The sequence below is a fragment of the Thalassophryne amazonica genome, chromosome 5 (genome assembly GCF_902500255.1).
Source record: "Thalassophryne amazonica chromosome 5, fThaAma1.1, whole genome shotgun sequence".
In the NCBI taxonomy this organism is placed as follows: Eukaryota; Metazoa; Chordata; class Actinopteri; order Batrachoidiformes; family Batrachoididae; genus Thalassophryne; species Thalassophryne amazonica.
The window spans coordinates 53,930,900-53,952,284 of record NC_047107.1 but is presented as its reverse complement, the minus strand read 5'-3'; the positions used below and the strand labels follow the sequence as shown (position 1 = coordinate 53,952,284).

Here is a 21,385-nt window from a genome sequence, read left to right as displayed (position 1 = left end):
AGATACTGACTGGTATCCCCCCCCAATAAAACAAAACTGCACCTTTCAGAGTGGCCTTTTATTGTGGACAGTCTAAGGCACACCTGTGCACTAATCATGGTGTCTAATCAGCATCTTGATATGGCACACCTGTGAGGTGGAATGGATTATCTCAACAAAGGAGAAGTGCTCACTATCACAGATTTAGACTGGTTTGTGCACAGTATTTGAGGGAAATGGTGATATTGTGTATGTGGAAAAAGTTTTAGATCGTTGAGTTAATGTCATACAAAATGGGAGCAAAACCAAAAGTGTTGCGTTTATATTTTTGTTGAGTATATATATACGTATATAGTTGTCTTCTCATTATGCAAGTGTATGCTGGAATATGAAGGGAAAAATAAAATTAGCATATATATATATATATATATATATGTATGTGTGTATATATATATATATATATATATATATATATATATATATATATATATATATATATATATGCTAATTTTATTTTTCCCTTCATATTCCAGCATACACTTGCATAATGAGAAGACAACTTGTCTCCACGCAAGATTTCATCCCGTGGGGTCAAAACGATCATGAGAACAGTGAACAAAAATCCCAGAACTACACGGAGGGACCTGATGAATGACCTGCAGAGAGCTGGGACCAAAGTAAAAAAGGCTACACACTACGCAGAGAGGGACTCGAATCCTGCAGTGCCAGGCGTGTCCCCCTGTTTAAGCCAGTATGTGTCTAGGCCCGTCTGAAGTTTGCCAGAGAGCATATGGATGATCCAGAAGAGGATTGGGAGAATATCATGTGGTCAGATGAAACCAAAATAGAACATTTTGGTAAAAACTGAACTTGTCGTGTTTGGAGGAAGACGAATGCTGAGTTGCATCCCAAGAACACCATACCTGCTGTGAAGCATAGGGGGTGGAAACATCATGCTTTGGGGCTGTTTTTCTGCAAAGTGGACAGGACGACTGATCTGTGTTAAGGGAAGAATGAACGTGGCCATGTATCGTGAGATTTTAAGCCAAAACCTCCTTCCATCAGTGAGAGCACTGAAGATGCAACGTGGCTGGGTTTCTGTGTAGGCTCTCAGTTGTCCAGGTGGTTTCCATAGTAGAGAAGCTTGAATCTTCGACTGGACTGGGTTGCTTGACGCGAGGACGTTTCGCTTCAAATCGCAGAAGCTTCCTCAGCTAAAATTCTTGCTCTGGAAGTCTGACTTCTGTCTGACTCTTGTAGAGAAGAAATGAATTTCAAGAATTTCAAGGTCCTGGAGCGGCCAAGCCAGTCTCCAGACGTCAACCCCACAGAAAATTTGTTGAGGGAGTTGAAAGTCCATGTTGCCCAGTGCCACAAAACATCACTGCTCTAGAGATCTGCATGGAGGAATGGGCCAAAATACCAGCTACAGTGTGTGCAAACCTGGTGAAGACTTACAGGAAACACTTGACCTCTGCCATTGCCAACAAAGGTTATGTTACAAAGTATTGAGTTGAACTTTTGTTATTTACCAAATACTTATTTTCCACCATAATTTACAAATAAATTCTTTAAAAATCCTACAATGTGATTTCCTGGATTTTTTTTTTTTCCTCATTTTGTCTCTCATGGCTGAAGTGTACCTATATTGAAAATTACAGACCTCTCTCATCTTTCTAAGTAGGAGAACTTGCACAATCAGGGACTGACTAAATACTTTTTTGACCCACTGTATGAGAGCCATCCCAGGGTGGTAGCTGTACCCAGGTAGGGGTCAATGAAGTATTACACAGAGGTCAAACTTTAAAAATGCTCCAATCATGTTGAAAATTATATCACATAACTTGTCTGATCATAACGATTCCAAAAAGGTATAGTTTGGACTATCTATGATGGAATGTTCTGGAGTTATGGGATAAAAATGGCAAAAATGGTGACAAAGATCAGTTTCAGTTCTGTGTATGCAGAGGTTCTGTGTATGCAATATCAGATGTTTTTTTACATCCTGACTTTACAACCTGCTTTTATTCATATGTGTAACTACTGTATAATAATTATGTTCTATTTTTATAGTCACCATAGCATTTTGTTCAGTAACCTTTTATGCAGCTGTATTCACTTTAATTGTGGGCAGCATAGTGTTTAGAGTAAGAGATGCAAACACAATGCTCTACTGTCAGGATGTAAAACATCTGATATTGCATACACAGAACCTCTGTCTATTAAAAGATATTGTCAATATAATAAATAATCTGTATTTACATGGCAGCCATATTTAATTTGTTGATAAATGCTTTTCATTTGAATGGTTTTGTCATTTATAAAGTGATCAGAACAGCAGTAATAAAAAGTTTATACCAGAATTCACCTAAATAGGCTTATTTGTGATATGATAATAGTTTACTGTAAAAAACAGAATGGGGGTGTGGTTTGCATATTGGCTGTAAATGTGTCAAAATACATCACAGGAAAGTCATTGATGGCTTAAATTGTTCCCAAGACATTGTACTCAAGACCTAAAGTCAATAAAATCCCAAATTGTAGGTACAAGTAGCTGCCAAAAAATGTTTGGGTTATATTTTGTCAAAACTGCAACTATAAGTTAACAAATAGACAGCATTTTGTAAAACAGCTACTGTGTCTTAAGTAGATGAGATTTTTAAATTTAGTTTGTTGTTTTGTACATCTATAGGCCATGATACTCTGAGGCTGGACTCAAAGTGTCGTTTCTGCCCCTTAAGTGGTACCGAAAACCTGCTTGGCCCATGGACTATTATGTAAGTGAATGTGAAAGGGAAAATAAAATTTGCCATTAATTGCTCATATGTATAAAAATTTAAATACTGAATTGTGTAACAAATATACAGCACTATCTTCCAAGTAAAGAGTTACATTTGCTCAAGCATTCACTTTCATAAAGGTCTCAGCAATCAGTGGGTCAAAGAATTTGTTATAACATCGTAATGCTGCCTTTTGAAAAAACGGCGCGTACACGTTACTAGCATCACAAATTAGCCAGGCAACTAATGAACGATCTTTCTTGCGCGGTCATGTGACTGCTTTAGATAATAATGGCTAACACTGATTACATCTTGAGTTTCTGCGTTTTAGAGGTTGTTGTCCTTACGGTGTTCATTGTTTCACCCATTCATTCTCGCTAGCTCGCCACTAGCTAACGCTATCAGCTAAGCTAATTACCTGCTCCTCTAATCGCTGGATTTCAGCTTCATTTTCTTTCTCATCTTCAGATGAATCATCCTCTTCGTTGTCTGAAACCTCGACACCCATTCCCTCCTCTGCCTCTTGGTCAGAATCCATCTCTCTATCCTCCATTTCTGCATCTTCCTCCTTCATGTGTCGCAACTGCGTTTCCTCTGCACTACTTGACGCTGCCATGTTGGAAACACTTTCTGCCTGGTAACTCCACTGATCGGCGTCAACAAGCGCTTCTTCTTCGTTTCCATTATTCGTGTTGGCAAAGCAACTTCCTAGCGCCTTACCGCCTCTTCCGTTCTTCAGAATATGGCGCTGTGATGCAGTTACACTGAGCAATTTGGGGACTAAGAACCAAGCTCTAGGGCACAAATGAAAACCCAACTGGTGGGGAATCGAACCGAGGATCTTTTGCTCACAAGCCCAAATGCTCAAAACACTTATGATGGCGACACCGAGTGGAGAAATGTATGCTTCTGCTACCCTGAAAAAAAAAAAAAAAAAAAAATCATTTCACATGTTGAATTGCTCTTCCTGACACAACTCCACATCATATGGAGAAATATGGCAGGGGGGTGGGGTTTTTCATAATTATTGTATGGCCTTGCCTTACAGTGTGGAGCGCCTTGGGGCAACTGTTTGTTGTGATTTGGCGCTATATAAGAAAAAAGTTGATTGATTGATTGATTGATTGATTGTGTGGTTTGAACTGGGAACCTTCTGCACTGAAACCAAGTGCACTAACCACTTCACGACCACCCTTGTTGAAGTACTCATTAAGTTCATTCAAATATTTTCATACAAGCTTCATGATAGACTAAAGCACAAACCGGAAATGGCACACAAAATGCATTTGTGCCAGAAATGGCACAAAAAATCTGCCCATAGGGGAAAAAGCCAAAAAACAGACAACATTGTCGTGAAAATCCACAAACTGATGGTAGACAACGCCACAAACCAGAAATGACATGGTGAGATGCTGAAGAGCTTCTCTCGTTCATATCCACAACATATACATATTATATAGTTACTTAATTCTTTTGAGTTATGCTGTGAAGTTTTGCTTACATAATATACAATTAGTTCAAGTCAATCAAAAATTCTAATTTTAATTTACTCAAAAAAGCAAGCCCATGTTACACAAACTTATTAAGTATATAGAATGTTTTCTTAAGACTTTGAGATTACACTACTTAAGCTTTTTAATTAATTAACATTTGGGTTTAGAGTGTGGTCTATGTGAAGTTTGATGATGAGCGATCTTACCAAATGTTGAAGGTCACACAGCCAAAACTAGTGTTAGTGTGTGATGAAGACTTTACACTCAGTAACTTTCTAAGGACTTCAGACAGGTTCATCAAATTTGCAGGAAACATGCACCCCTTCAAGGTCTAGGCCACCTTCAATAATGACCAACTCCGTACTCCCAATAACCGTTCAAAGAAATAGCACAGGTTTATCAAATTGAAGATCTAGCACTGTAGGCTTCATGCCCTTTTCACTCAAACCTCCACATTTTTTCCAAACCAATAAAATCATGACTGACAGATGAATTGATTCTGGTTGCCTTTTTTCTCTGAATGTCGTCACCCCAATAAAAAAACTTGGAAACTAGTTTCCCACAGTGATTATTACAGTACAGTGTGAAATTGCCTTGTTAAATTCTTGCTATTATGCTATGGCTGCATGAAAATATCGCCCACTGACAAATGAATGAGACTACACACATTTCTGTGATGAGGGAGAGGCAAGGCCTTCAGGCCAATATCATACTTTCCCCCTTTTTGTGGGGGAGCATATATTACGCAGACTGGGGGGACAAATTTCATAATACTCTTGACCACAAGGTGTGGCATATACCAAGGTAAGACAAAGTCCCTGCTGCTTCCTACCCGAAACCCTCAGCTAAGACTGACTATGGATATAGGTTCATGAATGAGGTGATGATCAGCCACCAGGGTATTATTATTATTATTATTATTATTATTATTATTATTATTATTATTATTATTATTATTATTATTATTATTATCACCATCATCATCATCATCATCATCATTATTATCGTTGTTATCAATGTGTTGGCTAAAATAGTGTCTCTGGTAAAACTGAGATGGATGTGTCAAATATCTTTACTTCTTCTTCTTTGTCTTTCGGCTGTTCCCGTTAGGGGTCGCCACAGCAGATCAATCGTTTCCATCTCACCCTGTCCTCTGTATCTTCCTCTGTCACACCAACCACCTGCATGTCCTCTCTCAGCACATCCATGAACCTCCTCTTTGGTCTCCCTCTTCTCCTCCTGCCTGGTGGATCCATCCTCAGCATCCTTCTCCCTATATACCCTGGGTCCCTCCTCTGCACATGTCCAAACCATCTCAATCTCGCCTATCTGACTTTGTCTCCAAACCGTCCCACCTGAGCTGTCCCTCTGATATGTTCATTCCTAATCTTGTCCATTCTTGTCACTCCCAAAGAGAATCTCAACATCTTCCGCTCTGCCACCTCCAGCTCTGCCTCCTGTCTTTTTGTTAGTGCCACCATCTCTAAACTATACAACATAGCTGGTCTCACTACTGTTTTCTAAACTTTCCCCTTCACTCTTGCTGATATTCTTCAGTCACAAATCACTCCTGCCACCTTTCTCCACCCACTCCACCCTGCCTGCACTCTCTTCTTCACCTTTCTACTACACTCTCCATTACTTTGAACAGTTGACCCCAAATATTTAAACTCATCTACTTCACCACTTCTACTCCTTGTAACTACACTATTCCACTGGGCTCCCTCCCATTCAGGCACATGTACTCAGTCTTGCTTCTACTGACTTTCATTCCCCTTCTCTCCAAAGCATATCTCCACTTCTCCAGACTAGACTCAATTTGCTCTCTACTCTCACTACAGATCACAATGTCACCTGCAAACATCATAGTCCATGGGGACTCCTGTCTGATCTCATCCGTCAACCTGTCCATCACCACTGCAAACAAGAAAGGACTCAGAGCTGATCCTTGGTGTAATCCCACCTCCACCTTGAATGAGTCTGTCATTCCAACTGCACATCTCACCGCTGTTACACTATTCTTGTACATGTCCTGCACTACCCTAACATACTTCTCTGCCACTCCAGACTTCCTCATACAATACCACAACTCTTCTCTTGGCACCCTATCATAAGCTTTTTCTAAGTCCACAAACACACAATGTAACTCTTTCTGTCCTTCTCTGTACTTTTCCAACAGTATTCTCAGAGCAAACATTGCATCTGTAGTGCTCTTTCTCTGCATGAAACCATATTGCTGCTCACATATCTTCACCTGTTTTCTAAGCCTAGCTTCTACTGCTCTTTCCCATAACTTCATGCTGTGGCTGATCAGCTTTATGCCTCTGTAGTTACTGCAGCGCTACACATCACCCTTGTTCTTGAAAATAGAAACCAGCACACTTCATCTCCACTCCTCAGGCATCCTCTCACTTTCCAAGATTTTATTAAACAATCTGGTTAGAAACTCTACTGCCATCTCTCCTAGACATTTCCATGCCTCCACTGGAATGTCATCTCAATCAATCAATTTTTTTATATAGCGCCAAATCACAACAAACAGTTGCCCCAAGGCGCTTTATATTGTAAGGCAAGGCCATACAATAATTATGTAAAACCCCAACGGTCAAAACGACCCCCTGTGAGCAAGCACTTGGCTACAGTGGGAAGGAAAAACTCCCTTTTAACAGGAAGAAACCTCCAGCAGAACCAGGCTCAGGGAGGGGCAGTCTTCTGCTGGGACTGGTTGGGGCTGAGGGAGAGAACCAGGAAAAGACATGCTGTGGAGGGGAGCAGAGATCGATCACTAATGATTAAATGCAGAGTGGTGCATACAGAGCAAAAAGAGAAAGAAACAGTGCATCATGGGAACCCCCCAGCAGTCTACGTCTATAGCAGCATAACTAAGGGATGGTTCAGGGTCACCTGATCCAGCCCTAACTATAAGCTTTAACAAAAAGGAAAGTTTTAAGCCTAATCTTAAAAGTAGAGAGGGTGTCTGTCTCCCTGATCTGAATTGGGAGCTGGTTCCACAGGAGAGGAGCCTGAAAGCTGAAGGCTCTGCCTCCCATTCTACTCTTACAAACCCTAGGAACTACAAGTAAGCCTGCAGTCTGAGAGCGAAGCGCTCTATTGGGGTGATATGGTACTACGAGGTCCCTAAGATAAGATGGGACCTGATTATTCAAAACCTTATAAGTAAGAAGAAGAATTTTAAATTCTATTCTAGAATTAACAGGAAGCCAATGAAGAGAGGCCAATATGGGTGAGATATGCTCTCTCCTTCTAGTCCCCGTCAGTACTCTAGCTGCAGCATTTTGAATTAACTGAAGGCTTTTCAGGGAACTTTTAGGACAACCTGATAATAATCTATTAGACAAATATGATTCAAACCACCGCAGCGCAGTGCCTTTAATACCTATGGCATGCTCTAATCTCTGTTATAAAATTTTATGGTCAACAGTATCAAAAGCAGCACTGAGGTCATCTGGAACAACTGCCTTTCCACTCTTCATCCTCTACATAGCAGCCCTCACTTCTTCCTTGCTAATCTCTTGTACTTCCTGATTTACTCTCACCACATCATCCAGCCTTTTCTCTCGCTCATTTTCTTTATTCATCAGCTCTTCAAAATATTCCCTCCACATTCTCAGCACACACTCCTCACTTGTCAGCACATTACCATGTGCATCTTTTACCACCCTAACCTGCTGCACATCCTTTCCAGCTCTGTCCCTTTGTCTGGCCAATCGGTACAAGTCCTTTTCTCCTTCCTTACTATTCAACTTCTTGTACAGCTCACAATATGCCTTTTCCTTTGCTTTTGCCACTTCTCTTTTCGCCTTACGCCGCATCTCCTTGTACTCCTGTCTACTTTCTTCATCTCTCTGACTATCTCAAAACTTTTTTGCCAACCTCTTTCTCCTTATGCTTTCCTGGACCTCTTCATTCCACCACCAAGTCTCCTTGTCTTCCTTCCACTGTCCAGATGTCATACCCAGTACTTCCCTAGCTGTCTCCATCACCACATCTGCAGTACTTTTCCAGTTGTCCAAAATTGCTTCCCCTCCAACCAGTGCTTCTCTCACCTGCTCGCTAAATTTCACACAACAGTCTTCCTCCTTCAGCTTCCACCATCTGATCCTTTGTTGAGCTCTCACTCTCTTCTTCTTTGCCTCTAAAGTCATCCTACAAACAACCATCCTATGCTGTCTAGTGACACTCTCTCCTGCTACCACCTTACAGTCTGTGATTTCTTTTAGCTTGCATCTCCTATAAAGAATGTAGTCCACCTGTGTGCACCTTCCTCCACTCTTATATGTTACCCTGTGCTCCTCCCTTTTCTTAAAGTAGGTATTCACCACAGCCATTTCCATCCTTTTTGCAAAATCAACTACCATCTGTCCTTCCCCATTCCTATCCTTGATACCATATCTACCCATTACTTCCTCATCGCCTCTGTTCCCTTCACCAACATGCCCATTGAAGTCTGCTCCTATCACCACTCTTTCATGCTTGGGCACAGTCTCCACCACCTCATCTAACACACTCCAGAAATCTTCTTTCTCCTTCACCTCACAACCTACCTGTGGGGCATATGCACTGATGATATTCATCATCACCCCTTCAATTTCCAACTTCACACTCATTACCCTGTCAGACACTCGCTTAACCTCCAACACACTTTTAACATACTCTTCCTTTAAAATCACCCCAACACCATTTCTCTTCCTGTCCTCACCATGGTACAACAACTTGTACCCACTGCCGATGCTCCTGCTCTTACTTCCCTTCCACTTGGTCTCTTGCACACATAATATGTCTACCTTTCTCCTCTCCATCATATCAGCCAGCTCTCTCCCTTTACCAGTCATACTATCAACATTCAAAGTCCCCACTCTCATTTCCACCCTTCTAGTTTTCTTCTTCTCCCGCTGTTCGTGGCAACGTTTTCCTCCTCTTCTTCGTCGTCTTCGCCCAGCAGTAGCCCAATTTCCACTGGCACCCTGTTGGGCAATAGCACCAGTGGCGGACGTTGTTAACCCGGGTCGCAACCGATCCGGTATGGGAATTCGGTTCTGAGTCTGCATAGTTGGGTTGGCTTGTTTTACGTCAGATGCCCTTCCTGATGCAACCCTCCTCATTTATCCGGGCTTGGGACCGGCATTCAGAATGTACTGGCTGCACACCCCATGTGGCTGAGTTTCATTAATTATTATTAATTATTATTCATCATTATCAGTTCATTATTACTGACGTTGATGGATTCTCAGCAAAAATGTTAAAATCTTCCCAACTTGTAAACACTCTGAGAATTTGAGTCACCACATGCAAAATGATCCATTCACTTATTAATTCTCTCACACACATACATGGATATATTCCACAGATATCTATGATGTCTGCTAAATTGGCAAATACCTGCTGCCACTGTGCCAACACTGTCAGGGAATGGATTAGTACACATGAGAGGATAACAGTGGAGTTCCTTACACCATATGCCCCTTCCTCATTCGCCTAGAGGAGTTTTTGTCATCCTGGAGGTGGACTGTATGACCATCAGCCACAGAATAAGTCTCTGTGAGATATAATGGAGTCTGCTTCTATTTGTGAGGACATCACAGGCAAGCATGGCAGGCTGTGTGTGGTTGTACCATAAAGATTCTTTCCTAGATGCATCATGAGTTAAAACATCAGAGGTGATGTTAATGAAAATTTCTGGCCCATTTAGCAAGAGCAACAGGAGGTTCACCAAGATAATTGGAACTTCTTGTCTTATATATCCTACTGTCAGGATGTACAAAGTGTTTTTTAACTGAGCTACTGTCGAGTGTTATTATTTCTTGGATGGGCTTTTGCTTGTTTGTGGGTTTTTATTATTATTATAATTAGTTTGTTTGCTTGTTTGCTATTTTGCCTACTTTTTGTACAGCACTTTGGTCAGTGGAAGCTGTGTTTAAATGTTCTTTATAAATTAATTTTACTTACTTATTTTTTCATGAATGTCATTTTGTGTAAAAAAAAAAGTGTGTGATAACTTTCTACCCTTAAAAATACGTTTTTTGTGATAATAGTACACAGTTTCTTTTAAGGTGGTTTATTGCAAGCTGTTTACAGTCACTTTATTAATGATTCTAATCCAATTACATTTGTTCCGCAAATCTGATTGGAGAGATTTCCGACCATAAAATACATCGTTGACGGTGGCAAAATATTTGACCGTTTCACATTTGATGTATTACTGCGCACCCTGACCATGTTGCAAAGCAGATGTCAATAATGGCGCTGTCAGCTGAGAGCGAGAGAAACTGGTGGAACGACGACAATGCCCAAATGGGTGAATTTCATCTATCATACGAAAACACTGATGTGGATTTTGATGCTGAATTACTCAATGTAGTTGACCAGATGGAGAAATCTGTGGGTCTGCTCACAGAATTTCCAGTTTGGCATGAAGACGCTGTTGCTATGGTAAGCCTCGCTGACCGATGTACATATTGCAATTACTGATGTAATAACTGATAAATACAATACTAACGGTGATTATTTGACGACTCGGGACCAGGAATCTAGCAACATTTCCCTAAAACTACGGTCTGCATAACAGTTTTATCAAACTATATTATTATGCGGGTTTAGATGTAGCCTTCAGTGGTGAAGCAGTCTTTCGCTGAAAACACCGATCCAGGTCGAATTACCAAAAGAAAAATAAACCATGCAAATGATGGAACTGGATTAGAATGGGAATAGCCCCGTTGTGTCTGAGGAAGTTAATGCTGGATTTTACGGTTGCAAATATCCATTTTATCTGCAATGCGTTATACGGATATTTGCACCCGTAAAATCCAGCATTAATGTCCGCAAATCATCAGACAAAACAGGGTTATTCCCTAAGTGGTCATCAGTAACTATCTTGGCATTGCCACATTCCAGGCAACATCAACAACAAAATCAAATATGTTGCATTTCTGTAGCGCTTTTCCATTGGTAGCAGATGCTCAAAGCACTTTACAATGACACCTCAAATTCATCCATCCAAACACAGACACACACACACCGATGGAAGCATGCTGCCATGCAAGGTGCTCAACTCAGCACCTGCAGCAACTTGGGGATTAAGGACTTTGCCCCAGAGCCCTTAGGAATTTTCTGATCTAATGAGGATTTTAATTGATTCTTCTGGTCTCACATCCACTGCTTTAACCTCTAGACCATCAACTCACCAGTTTGGTCAGATACACGAGTCTTTCATCATAGCAATACCCCCCACCACACACACACACACACACACACACACACACACACACACACACACACACACACACACACACACACACACACACACACACACACACACACACACACACACACACACACACACAAAATGGTCACCTTCAGTCTCACACTGCCCTTTGATGTCCACACATTAGAGAAATGACTACAAATGCTTTATTTCACCTCTGTAATGTTGAAAACATTCAACCTAGGATTGACCTTGAGAAGGTTATCCACGCCTTCGTCACAAATAGACTAGATTACTGTAACTCTCTGTATGTTGGCTTGGATCAGACCTCTCTAAATCGCCTCCAGCTTATTCAGAACACTGCTGCTAGTCATGTTTTGGGAAAGAAAAAATCCGACCACATTACGCCGGTCTTGGCTACTCTTCACTGGCTTCCGGTCTGTTACCGTGTTGATTTTAAACTTTTTAAAAATTGTTTTTAAAGCCCTCAATGGCCTGGCCCCAGTGTGTCTTTTGGAGCTTCTTTTTCCTCACACTCCAAACAGAGCCCAACTGTTGTTGGAGCTGCCTAAAACCAGATTAAAGATGAGAGGTGACAGAGCCATTGCAGTGGCTGTCCTCAGGCTCTGGAATAGTCTCCCCTTTAATATTAGATCATCCCTGTCCTGAGAGACTTTTAAATCCTCTTTAAAAACCTATTTCTTTTCTCTGGCGCTTCCTGAATGAGCGATTACATCTCTATTTCCTACTACTTTTTACCCTTTAATTTTACTTTGTCTTTTATTTCTTTTATTGCCTGTTGCCTATTTTGGTCAACTGCTGTCATTTTAAACGTGCTCTAGAAATAAAGGTTGCATTGAGTTGAGTTTATAGCAAATGCAGAGACCTTGATTTATGTCTTTGTCTCTTCTAGGATATATTACTGTAATCAATTTTTCATTTTATCACAGATATAAGAAGTCTTAAAATGGTTCAAAATGCTGCTGCCACAGTTCTGACAAGGAGTCCACAGACTCCCTATCTGTGAGAGGTCAGATTTTAAGGTTTTGTTATTAAATAAGTAAATGTAAAATGGACTACATTTATATAGCACTTTTCCATCTGCATCAGACGCTCAAAGTGCTTTACAAATAATGCCTCACATTCGCCCCGATGTGAGGGTGCTGCCATACAAGGTGCTCACACCAGGAGCAATAGGGGATTAAAGACCTTGCCCAAGGGCCCTTAGTGATTTTCCAGTCAGGCTGGGATTTGAACTGAGGATCTTCTGATCTCAAGCCCAATGCCTTAATCACTAGACCATAGAGCAGTTTTTAGTCACTTCCAATAGCAGCCTATCTCTCAGTAGGAGGGGTCTGGTTAGGTTTAAGACTCCAGTACAAGAGTCAAGACAGAAGTCAGACTACCAGAGCAAGAATCTTAGCTGAGGAAGCTTCTGTGATTAGAAGTGAAACGTCCTTGCGTCAAGCAACCCAGTCCAGTTGAAGATTCAAGCTTCTCGACAATGGAAACCACCTGGACAACCGAGAGCCTTCACAGAAACGTGTGCTTAGCAGCATCTTCCACTGTCTTGCATGTTTGACAATTCCTTGTTGTACTTTGTTTTATTTGTTAATGATGGTCATTCCTTGCATCTAGTCTGTTTGAGGTTTCTTTGTACAACCAAAAAAATGCCCAGTGGAGTTTTTCCTGACCACTGTTGCCAATATTGCTTACTCGGGCTTCTGGGTAAGGTTAAACTTTACCCTTGTAAAGAGGGTGGGGCAATTTTAGTATGTATTTAATGATTATATTGTTTAGAAAGTATGTTTATTTGAGTAAAAATGGTCATAAATAATGCATTTTCCTATGATGGGAAATGCTAGTTGGAAATGTCTTTTATCAAGGGAAATAATTTTGAAGTGTTTAAAGATTCTAAATTTCCTATTAACAAATTGTTTTTGCAGAATAAAATATTAACATTTTATCCTTTGTTGTTGTTGTTTCCTTTACTGGCACGCTGAGGACACGTGAGCCTCCGTTTTGAAAACTGCTTCATTAGAAACCACATGACCATCTATCTATCTATCTATCTATCTATCTATCTATCTATCTATCTATCTATCTATCTATCTATCTATCTATCTATCTATCTATCTATCTATCTATCTATCTATCTATCTATAGATAGGCAATTCAAAACCCAAAAACACCGAAAAAAGTGACTGATAGAAAAGGTACAAAAGTGTTTACTTCTGCGGTGTTTGTTTTGGATGCTCTATAACTCCCTCCCAATATGGCGGATGAAAATATCGCGGGATTGGGTATCTGTCCCTTAGTCATTTTTATCTCTATGTTGTAAAGGGCGCAATGCTTCGACGCAGCAGTTACCGCTGAACCGCATCCGTTGCCTGGGTCATTTACATTGAAATTGGCGAATTCTTTTTCATTTTTGCGAAAAGTCGTGCTTGGTTAGCTTCATTCTCCGTTTGTTTAGTCACTCGTCGTGTCTCTGAACATGGCTGTTTTCCTACAGAAGTCTTCGACCTCGCTGTTTTTGGTTGGCAGACGGCTTTTGAACCCGGAGGTAACTTTCTGTTCATATCACAAAAAGGTGAGCAATTATCGACGTTTTTGTTCATCGTGTGCTTTCTGTCATTGACGTTTTAAAAGCCAGAGTGGACTCAAATCAAACAGAGAAAGTGCAGCTTTCATTAAAACGTCATATTGTAACAGTGAATTTCACTGGTTGCTTTTAGTGGAGAGAAATATGAAACAGAAACTACAAATTTAGGTCTTGTGTTATGAGTAAACACCGCTACCATACTGGGAAGGTTCAAAAGGCTGCAAACGTCACAGTCTTCTCTTTTGTTGCTTCCGGTAGGGGTCGTCACGTCACCGCCTGTCTGCGTCTCACCCTGTCCTCTGTATCTTCCTGTGTCACACCAACCACCTGCATGTTCTCCCTCAGCACATCCATGAACCTCCTCTTTGGCCTCCCTCTCCTGCCTGGTGGCTCCATCCTCAGCATCATTCTCTCTATAGAGGGTTTTCATGTGACGTATTAGTCACGTGATTTTGTGGCCCGCGGCCATTGTGGATTACGACGCGGTGGCCACTGTGACACGCTATGTGCATTTGGCAAACAATTGCAGAAGCTTCAACAATGGTCAGCTTTTGTGCTGTCGTCGGTTGTTCAAACAGAGGTGATAAAAATGAGGCAGGTCACTCCTTTTACAGGCTACCAGCAGTTGTTGTCCATCAAGCGGCGGAGTGTTACAAGCTTTCTAAGCAACGCAGTCGCAGAGAGACCTGGCTCAGCAGAATAGGTAGAGCAGATCTGAAGGAAACTTTAATATGGCCAGAACCAAGCAGACCACCCGTAAATCCAATTCCAAAGCCGCCCGGAAGAGCGCTCTGGCTACCGTCGGTGTGAAGAAGCCTCACCGTTACAGGCGCGGCACCGTGGCATTGAGAGAGAGATCCGCCACTACCAGAAATCCACAAAGTTGCTGATCCACAAGCTGCCCTTCCAGCGCCTGGTGAGAGAAATCGCTCAGGACTTCAAGACCGACCTCCGCTTTCAGAGCTTCGCTGTGATGCTCTGCAGGAGGCCAGCGAGGCTGACCTGGTCAGCAGCTTCATTGTATTTGGTGTCTGACAGCTGAAGGGCTTTGACTTTGGGAATCAACAAGAAAGTTTTAGAATTCAGTTTTGGCATGTAGAATATAGCATTACATCAATGGAGTGGAAGATTTCATCAACGAAAACACCTGCAAATGTGATTATTTAGAGCAAAAACCTCAGCTGTCTCGCCTGTTAATGGGATGAGTTTGAGACCATTGCTATTTAAAATTGTGTTCTCTACATTTCTGAAGGTGGTAGACCATTATGAAAACCCAAGGAATGTGGGATCTTTAGACAAAAATGCCAAGGATGTAGGGACAGGATTGGTCGGTGCGCCTGCCTGTGGTGATGTAATGAAACTACAGGTGAGTTCAGAACCTGGGATCCGCACACAGACCTTTGACATTTCTGTTGTGCTAAAGTGTTTAACTCCACATTGTTTCCAGATCCAGGTGGATGAAAATGGAAAGATTGTGGATGCCAAATTCAAGACTTTTGGGTGCGGCTCAGCCATCGCCTCCAGTTCTCTTGCTACTGAGTGGGTGAAGGGGAAAACGGTGAGTTGGTACAGTGCAGTTGAACATAATTTAGTCGCTATATTACCGTTGTATTTTATGTGTTGAGTTTTTGGTTTTATCCTCCAGATTGATGAAGCTTTGAAGATCAAGAACACAGATATTGCCAAAGAACTCTGCCTTCCTCCAGTCAAGCTTCATTGCTCAAGTAAGTTTGCTGTAATCACAGTAAATCTGTCAATTGTGCTTGTTTAGATAAAAGAAAGTACTTATCACTCTTGGCTAAAACAAAGCTTTAGTTACACTTAAATTTCTTCTGATGTTGTTACCATTAAAACCTTTTCTACTACTTGTCTTTCAGTGCTTGCAGAAGATGCCTTAAAAGCAGCTTTGGCAAACTACAGACTAAAACAACAGGAGAACAAGGGAGAAACCTGAAAAAGACACCAGTTAGCATGTTATTACCTACGTCTTATTACCAGCGGTGCTCCTTGAAAGTTTAGTGACATATGGACTTAAATCTCTGTGAGCTTTATACACTTAAAAATCAAAATAGTAAAACGATTATTTCCTTAATAAAGAAAAAAAATGCTTCACAACATTTTTCCAGGTCAAGAATACTCTTTAAAAAAAAAAGGGTTTTCAAGTATGAAAAAAGACAGTATGTCACTGTCAGTGTGGTGGAAACTTTATTTTATCTGGACTATCTGATATCATCTCTCAGATCTCGAGATTCCTATTTTGTTCAAAGACTTCCTTTTTTGTGAATTCATGTTAATTGTGGATTTATAACATATACAGTAAAACTCACCTAAGCTGTCATCATATAAACCGGATATTTGCACTCACCAGACAAAAGCAAAAGTCCCATTGCTTTTGCATAGTTTTCCATGTAATAAACACTGTATAGAAGAGATTTTCGCTCACATCGGCCAAAACGCCCTGTCCAATTGCAATGCATTTTCATTAAAAACTCCTCGCATATACCAGACAAAGCAGTCTGGATGTGCAAAGTAACAGAGGTATGAAATAAAGTTCAGCACTGACACTCGCTGATTCAAGGAAAGTGAGTATCATATTTCCTTAATTAAAAGACTGACTGTGTATTTAAAAAAAAAAAAAGACATGGGACCTAAACGAGGCAGAGTGTAATTCAAGGCCGGTGATTTTTAACAAAATGCTGCTTGCTGCCTGCACTGTAATATGGTGTTAAGTTTCACACACGTCTCTGGGTGTGATGAACCACAGCCAACTGCTTTAGATCAGAGCCCTCTGCCTGGCTATGAACCACCCCCCATAGCCTGTCGTTCACCTGCTAAATGACTGAAACCGCAAGGGCTGTTATTTGTCGCTTTTACGTTTTCACTCCTTCCTCTCCCATCATATTTTAAAAGTTTTTGCATTGGGCACGCTGATTATACAGTAGTGTTCAGAATAATAGTAGTGCTATGTGACTAAAAAGATTAATCCAGGTTTTGAGTATATTTCTTATTGTTACATGAGAAACAAGGTACCAGTAGATTCTCACAAATCCAACAAGACCAAGCATTCATGATATGCACACTCTTAAGGCTATGAAATTGGGCTATTAGTAAAAAACACCCCCTTTTCTACTTTTTTTACTAATAACCAATTTCATAGCCTTAAGAGTGTGCATAAATCTGGATTAATCTTTTTAGTCACATAGCACTACTATTATTCTGAACACTACTGTATGTCAGTCATGGATCAGATACGTTTGGCAGAAAAGTCTGCCAATATGAACAACTTTACAACAAGTCAGAAAAACATGCTGAAATGACCTGTAATTCATGCAGGAAAATTATATGTACTATATTGTTGGTTTGGAGGTTGATGATTGCATAAAGTAGTGGAACTCATTGAGGGAGAGATCAATCCAGAAAAAGCCGTTGTTCCTGTGGCAAATTGCATAAAGACATGATGGAGACCTTTAAAAGTTGATGTCAACAAAGTTGATGATGTTGATGTCATTGCATGGCCACAGAGTTATGGAGTTGCAGAAGCATAAATCAGGCTTTAGGATTTTAAGGTACCACTCTGCACCAGACTTGAAAAAACGGATTTTGTCCGTTTTATACACCTAACCGATTTTGTCCATTTTATACATAGAACAAATTTCTGTTATAACAGATAAAATTCGCTGGTCCACCTGAATCCAGTATATGAGTTTTATTCTATTCAATATATTGGTCTTTGTTTTTTTTTTAGTTAACCCTGAACATAGCAGTAAAGTGGACACATACTTTATAAATCAAGGATTAAAGTTGTCTTTTTCAGTATGTTTGGCACTTTTATTTTTAATTGTGTAAATTGGTTAAAAACAAGCTTTTTAATTGGTTGTGCTAGTGTCATCCACTGGATCCTGTATCAGAGTCTTAGTTTTTTCTTCATGATTGTTGAAGAGGTGCCACTCTTTGTTGGTGCAGAAGTATTTTCTTCAGGACAGTCAGCACTGCTAGCATTAGGAGAGCTACCAAAACACATAAAACAGCCAACAGAGCTACGACTAAAGCAGAGTCCTGAGGGAACATCCTGGGGTTCACAGTGGGCAAAGGTGCGTCTCTGTTGGTGGAAAGTAGTGGCTTTGTCCCTTCAGCAGAGGTGGTGTTGGTCTGAGGGTACTGTCCTGTGATGTTGTTTTGACACTTTGATTCTTCATTAGTGACAGAAGTTGAGGTTGTTAAATGTGGCGGAACTGCTGGTTGTGTTTTATTTAGCGACAAACACTCCTCATAGCTTAGAGTTTCTAAAGAGTAGTAGTCAAGTAGCATACGAGTCTGATGAATTTTATGGTGACCATCTTGAACATCAAAAAGTGATCCACCGGTGGTTCCCTTATCTGTAGATATATGTTGTGACAAAAGAGTCAGACTTCTAAAATCCCTCATGTTTTTTAAAGAGTTTTGGAAACTGACTGTTGTGGGCTTGACTGTGATGGGTTCCAAACGGAGCTGGGGTGCAGAAGAGACATGAAGTTTTTGAAACTTCTCAAGTGGCTTCAGAACATGAGGACAGATTGCAATGACAGAGAGGTTTAGAAGCAGACGCTGGGCTAGATGAACTGGTGCGGTGCACACCAGGTCTGTGGCCATCCTAAGTCTGCCACTTAGCAGCCAGCGGTAAAGGTACAAAATGTCACACTCACACACCCACAGGTTGTTTGCGAGGTCCACAGTGCGGAGACGTGGCAGGCTGTCAAAGGCCCTGTCTGGAACTGAATGTAGGCAGTTGCTGTTGATCTTCAGGACCTGCAGGTTGACCAGTGCAGATAATGAGGGCAGGTCTAGGACTGAGATGCAGTTAGCAGAGACGTCTAAGTGGGTCAGGGAAGGAGGAAGATTCCGGGGTAGACTTGTTAGTTTGTTGCCTTTCAATGTCAAGACCTGTAGGTTCTTTAGACTCTGAAGTGCCCCGGGCTGGATGTTACGAATACGGTTGTCCTCCAGATCCAGACGAGTGAGATTCCCCAGTTGCCTCAGGGAACCTGAAGTGATGTATGTGATGCGATTCTCTTGCAGCAGCAGGGACTCTAGGCTGGAAGGGAGGCCTCGAGGGAAGCGGCCCAGCAGATTATGACTGAGGCTGAGCTCCTGCAGCCCAGAGAAGGGCCAGAGCACATGGTCCACATTACAAAACTGGTTTTTGGCTATAGACAGAGCTGAAGTGCTCAGTGGGACTGAGCGAGGAAGTGACCGGAGACCCAGTGACTCACATAGAACTAAAAACCCTGATCCAGGACAGCAGCAGGCAGGGGGACACTGAGATACTGCAAGGGACGCTAGAGGGCAGACACAGAGAACCAGTAGTATCTCACATCGACACCAAGGCATGACTCACTGCGAGGGAGGAAAAATGACATTAGATGCATCTGACACAAATTACCGTTAGACATTTGATCCCTGGTGTTACTTTTCTGTCAAAACCTCAGATTACTCACCATTCTTTACTCGGGTGCCATTAGGTCCTCCGCACACATGAAAGACTTGTTGACTGCGGTCCTCACATAATCCACGGTCTCTCTTAAGCTTGTTAGAATTCCAGGCAGATGCTCATCAAAGTTTAACACCACCCTTAAGGTGCTGTATTACCTATTCTACATCATCTTAACCATCCAAACTGCTTGTGAGCGCCTGTTTGAAACAATAGCCAGCTGAAGTCCTCACTGTTTAAAAATAGAAAATAAAGTCCCCTTATCTGATGTTACTGAAGTCCAAGCATCTAAATCCACTTTGAAGCTTTCAAATATGCATGCAAGAGCGTAGCCGGGGGGTCCTGCTTGGTGCGTTTTCCTTCCTGTTGATAAGTGTGGAAGTGAAGTGCTGTATTTTCTAGAATTATTCAGCAAGGCACTGACAGCAGAGCAGGAAATCTGATCCCAAGCTCTGTCTAAGATCACATTTCAGCTAATACAAAAGTAAGTGGTGTTTGAGCTGTGGATCCATCATCTTTGATATTTGCATCTTGGGATGGTAATCACACTTTTTGTGTCAAAACTGGCTTCTGTTTCAGCTGTTTTAGCAACTTGAAAGAAATTTTATTTAAGAATAGATTTTGAACATGATGTGCAAATAATGACAGAAACCTTTATGTGAAACACCTGATTAATTGCAGTGCTCACACAAGGGCACTTGCACATGTGTAATACAACACACACAGTTTTTTTTGTTGGTTTTTTTTTTACTGCTCTGAAACAAATCACTGTCTCCAAGATGAATTATGTGTTGTTTTGGAGCAAAGGTCTCTGTAGCTGCTTTACCGCTGTTGAAATATTCATACAGTGTTGAACAGCAGCCAGAGCCACAAAGGGGGCTCGCATCACATCTAGGATCAAATACCCTCTGTAGCCTTTGTGTTCCGTGTGATAGTACCACAGCCAGCTATAGAAACATGGAGCGGTTGGTGTTACATGTGCTGCCTGAGTTTTCATGTACACATTCCAACGTTACAGGATAGCTGGAGTACATGCAGTCATCGCCAAAAGGCCAATTGTTATTTTCTTTAGGTGAAAAAAAAAGACATTTGGGTTTGAGATCAAAAATCAAATACAAGATAGTTCTGAATGTTTGCTTTTATTTCCTGGTATATATGTCTACAATGTATTAAACAACACTGACACATGGCTAGTGGGTGTTTCCTATCAGATTGAATGTTTAAACATGAAATCACTCCAAATATCTTTTGAAGACTGCAGGTGTTGTTAAAAAGGGTAAGCCAACATGGGGAACAGAGTTGTCTGATGGAGAAAAAAACCCTGAAAAATCATGGGCACTGCACAAACACTGGGCATAACCAGCACAGTAATTTGGAATGTACAGAAAAAGAAAGAAAACACTGGTGTACTGAGCCACAGGCATCACATGGGCTGGCCGAAAAGTACATAAACAACAGCTGATGACTGAAACGTGAAGAAATACCTGAAAGTGTGGAGGAAAAAAGAATAATGTAGCTCATGATGGTCAAGAGAAACATTTTATTTGCCAATTAACAGAAATGTATCCAAATTAGAAGAGAAACTTTGTCATACAACAAGGCAACACTCCAAAACACACTGCCAGCCTAACAAAGGACTTAAGGTGTTTAGGGAAGGTTCTAGACTTAAGTCAATCACCAGATATTAACCTAGTTGAGCACACATTAACCTATTGAAGGTGGGCCTGAATGAAACACTCGCCCCCACCCCACCTAAAAAAAACCCTGGAAAAGTAGAATAAACCAACAAGTTTGTCATGCCAATAAGTCACAGGCTTGACCTAAATTAATATAACCACA

General features: G+C 41.1%; 3 protein-coding genes across 3 annotated transcripts in view; 1 reads left to right on the top strand and 2 right to left on the bottom strand.

Annotated features, from left to right (window-relative positions):
* The window catches only part of sart3 (spliceosome associated factor 3, U4/U6 recycling protein), a 55,515-nt gene extending 52,072 nt beyond the window's left edge, over positions 1–3,443 (bottom strand). Inside the window, 1 exon segment of the mRNA XM_034170280.1 lies at positions 3,178–3,443. Within this exon segment, the coding sequence (XP_034026171.1) occupies positions 3,178–3,375 (198 nt within the window). The 5' untranslated portion in view covers positions 3,376–3,443.
* A 9,865-nt stretch (positions 3,444–13,308) lies between these two features.
* LOC117510528 (keratocan) lies at positions 13,309–20,265 on the bottom strand. Its single transcript, XM_034170278.1, has 2 exons — positions 17,830–20,265; positions 13,309–13,320 (listed from the first exon to the last, which is right to left on the bottom strand). The coding sequence occupies exon 1, from the start codon at positions 19,444–19,446 to the stop codon at positions 18,004–18,006; it is 1,443 nt and encodes a 480-aa protein (XP_034026169.1). The 5' UTR covers positions 19,447–20,265; the 3' UTR covers positions 13,309–13,320; positions 17,830–18,003.
* iscu (iron-sulfur cluster assembly enzyme) lies at positions 13,827–16,194 on the top strand. The gene is made up of 5 exons (XM_034170279.1): positions 13,827–14,067; positions 15,332–15,445; positions 15,527–15,637; positions 15,725–15,803; positions 15,957–16,194. The coding sequence occupies exons 1-5, from the start codon at positions 13,972–13,974 to the stop codon at positions 16,031–16,033; spliced, it is 477 nt and encodes a 158-aa protein (XP_034026170.1). The 5' UTR covers positions 13,827–13,971; the 3' UTR covers positions 16,034–16,194.
* Positions 20,266–21,385: the final 1,120 nt, after the last annotated feature.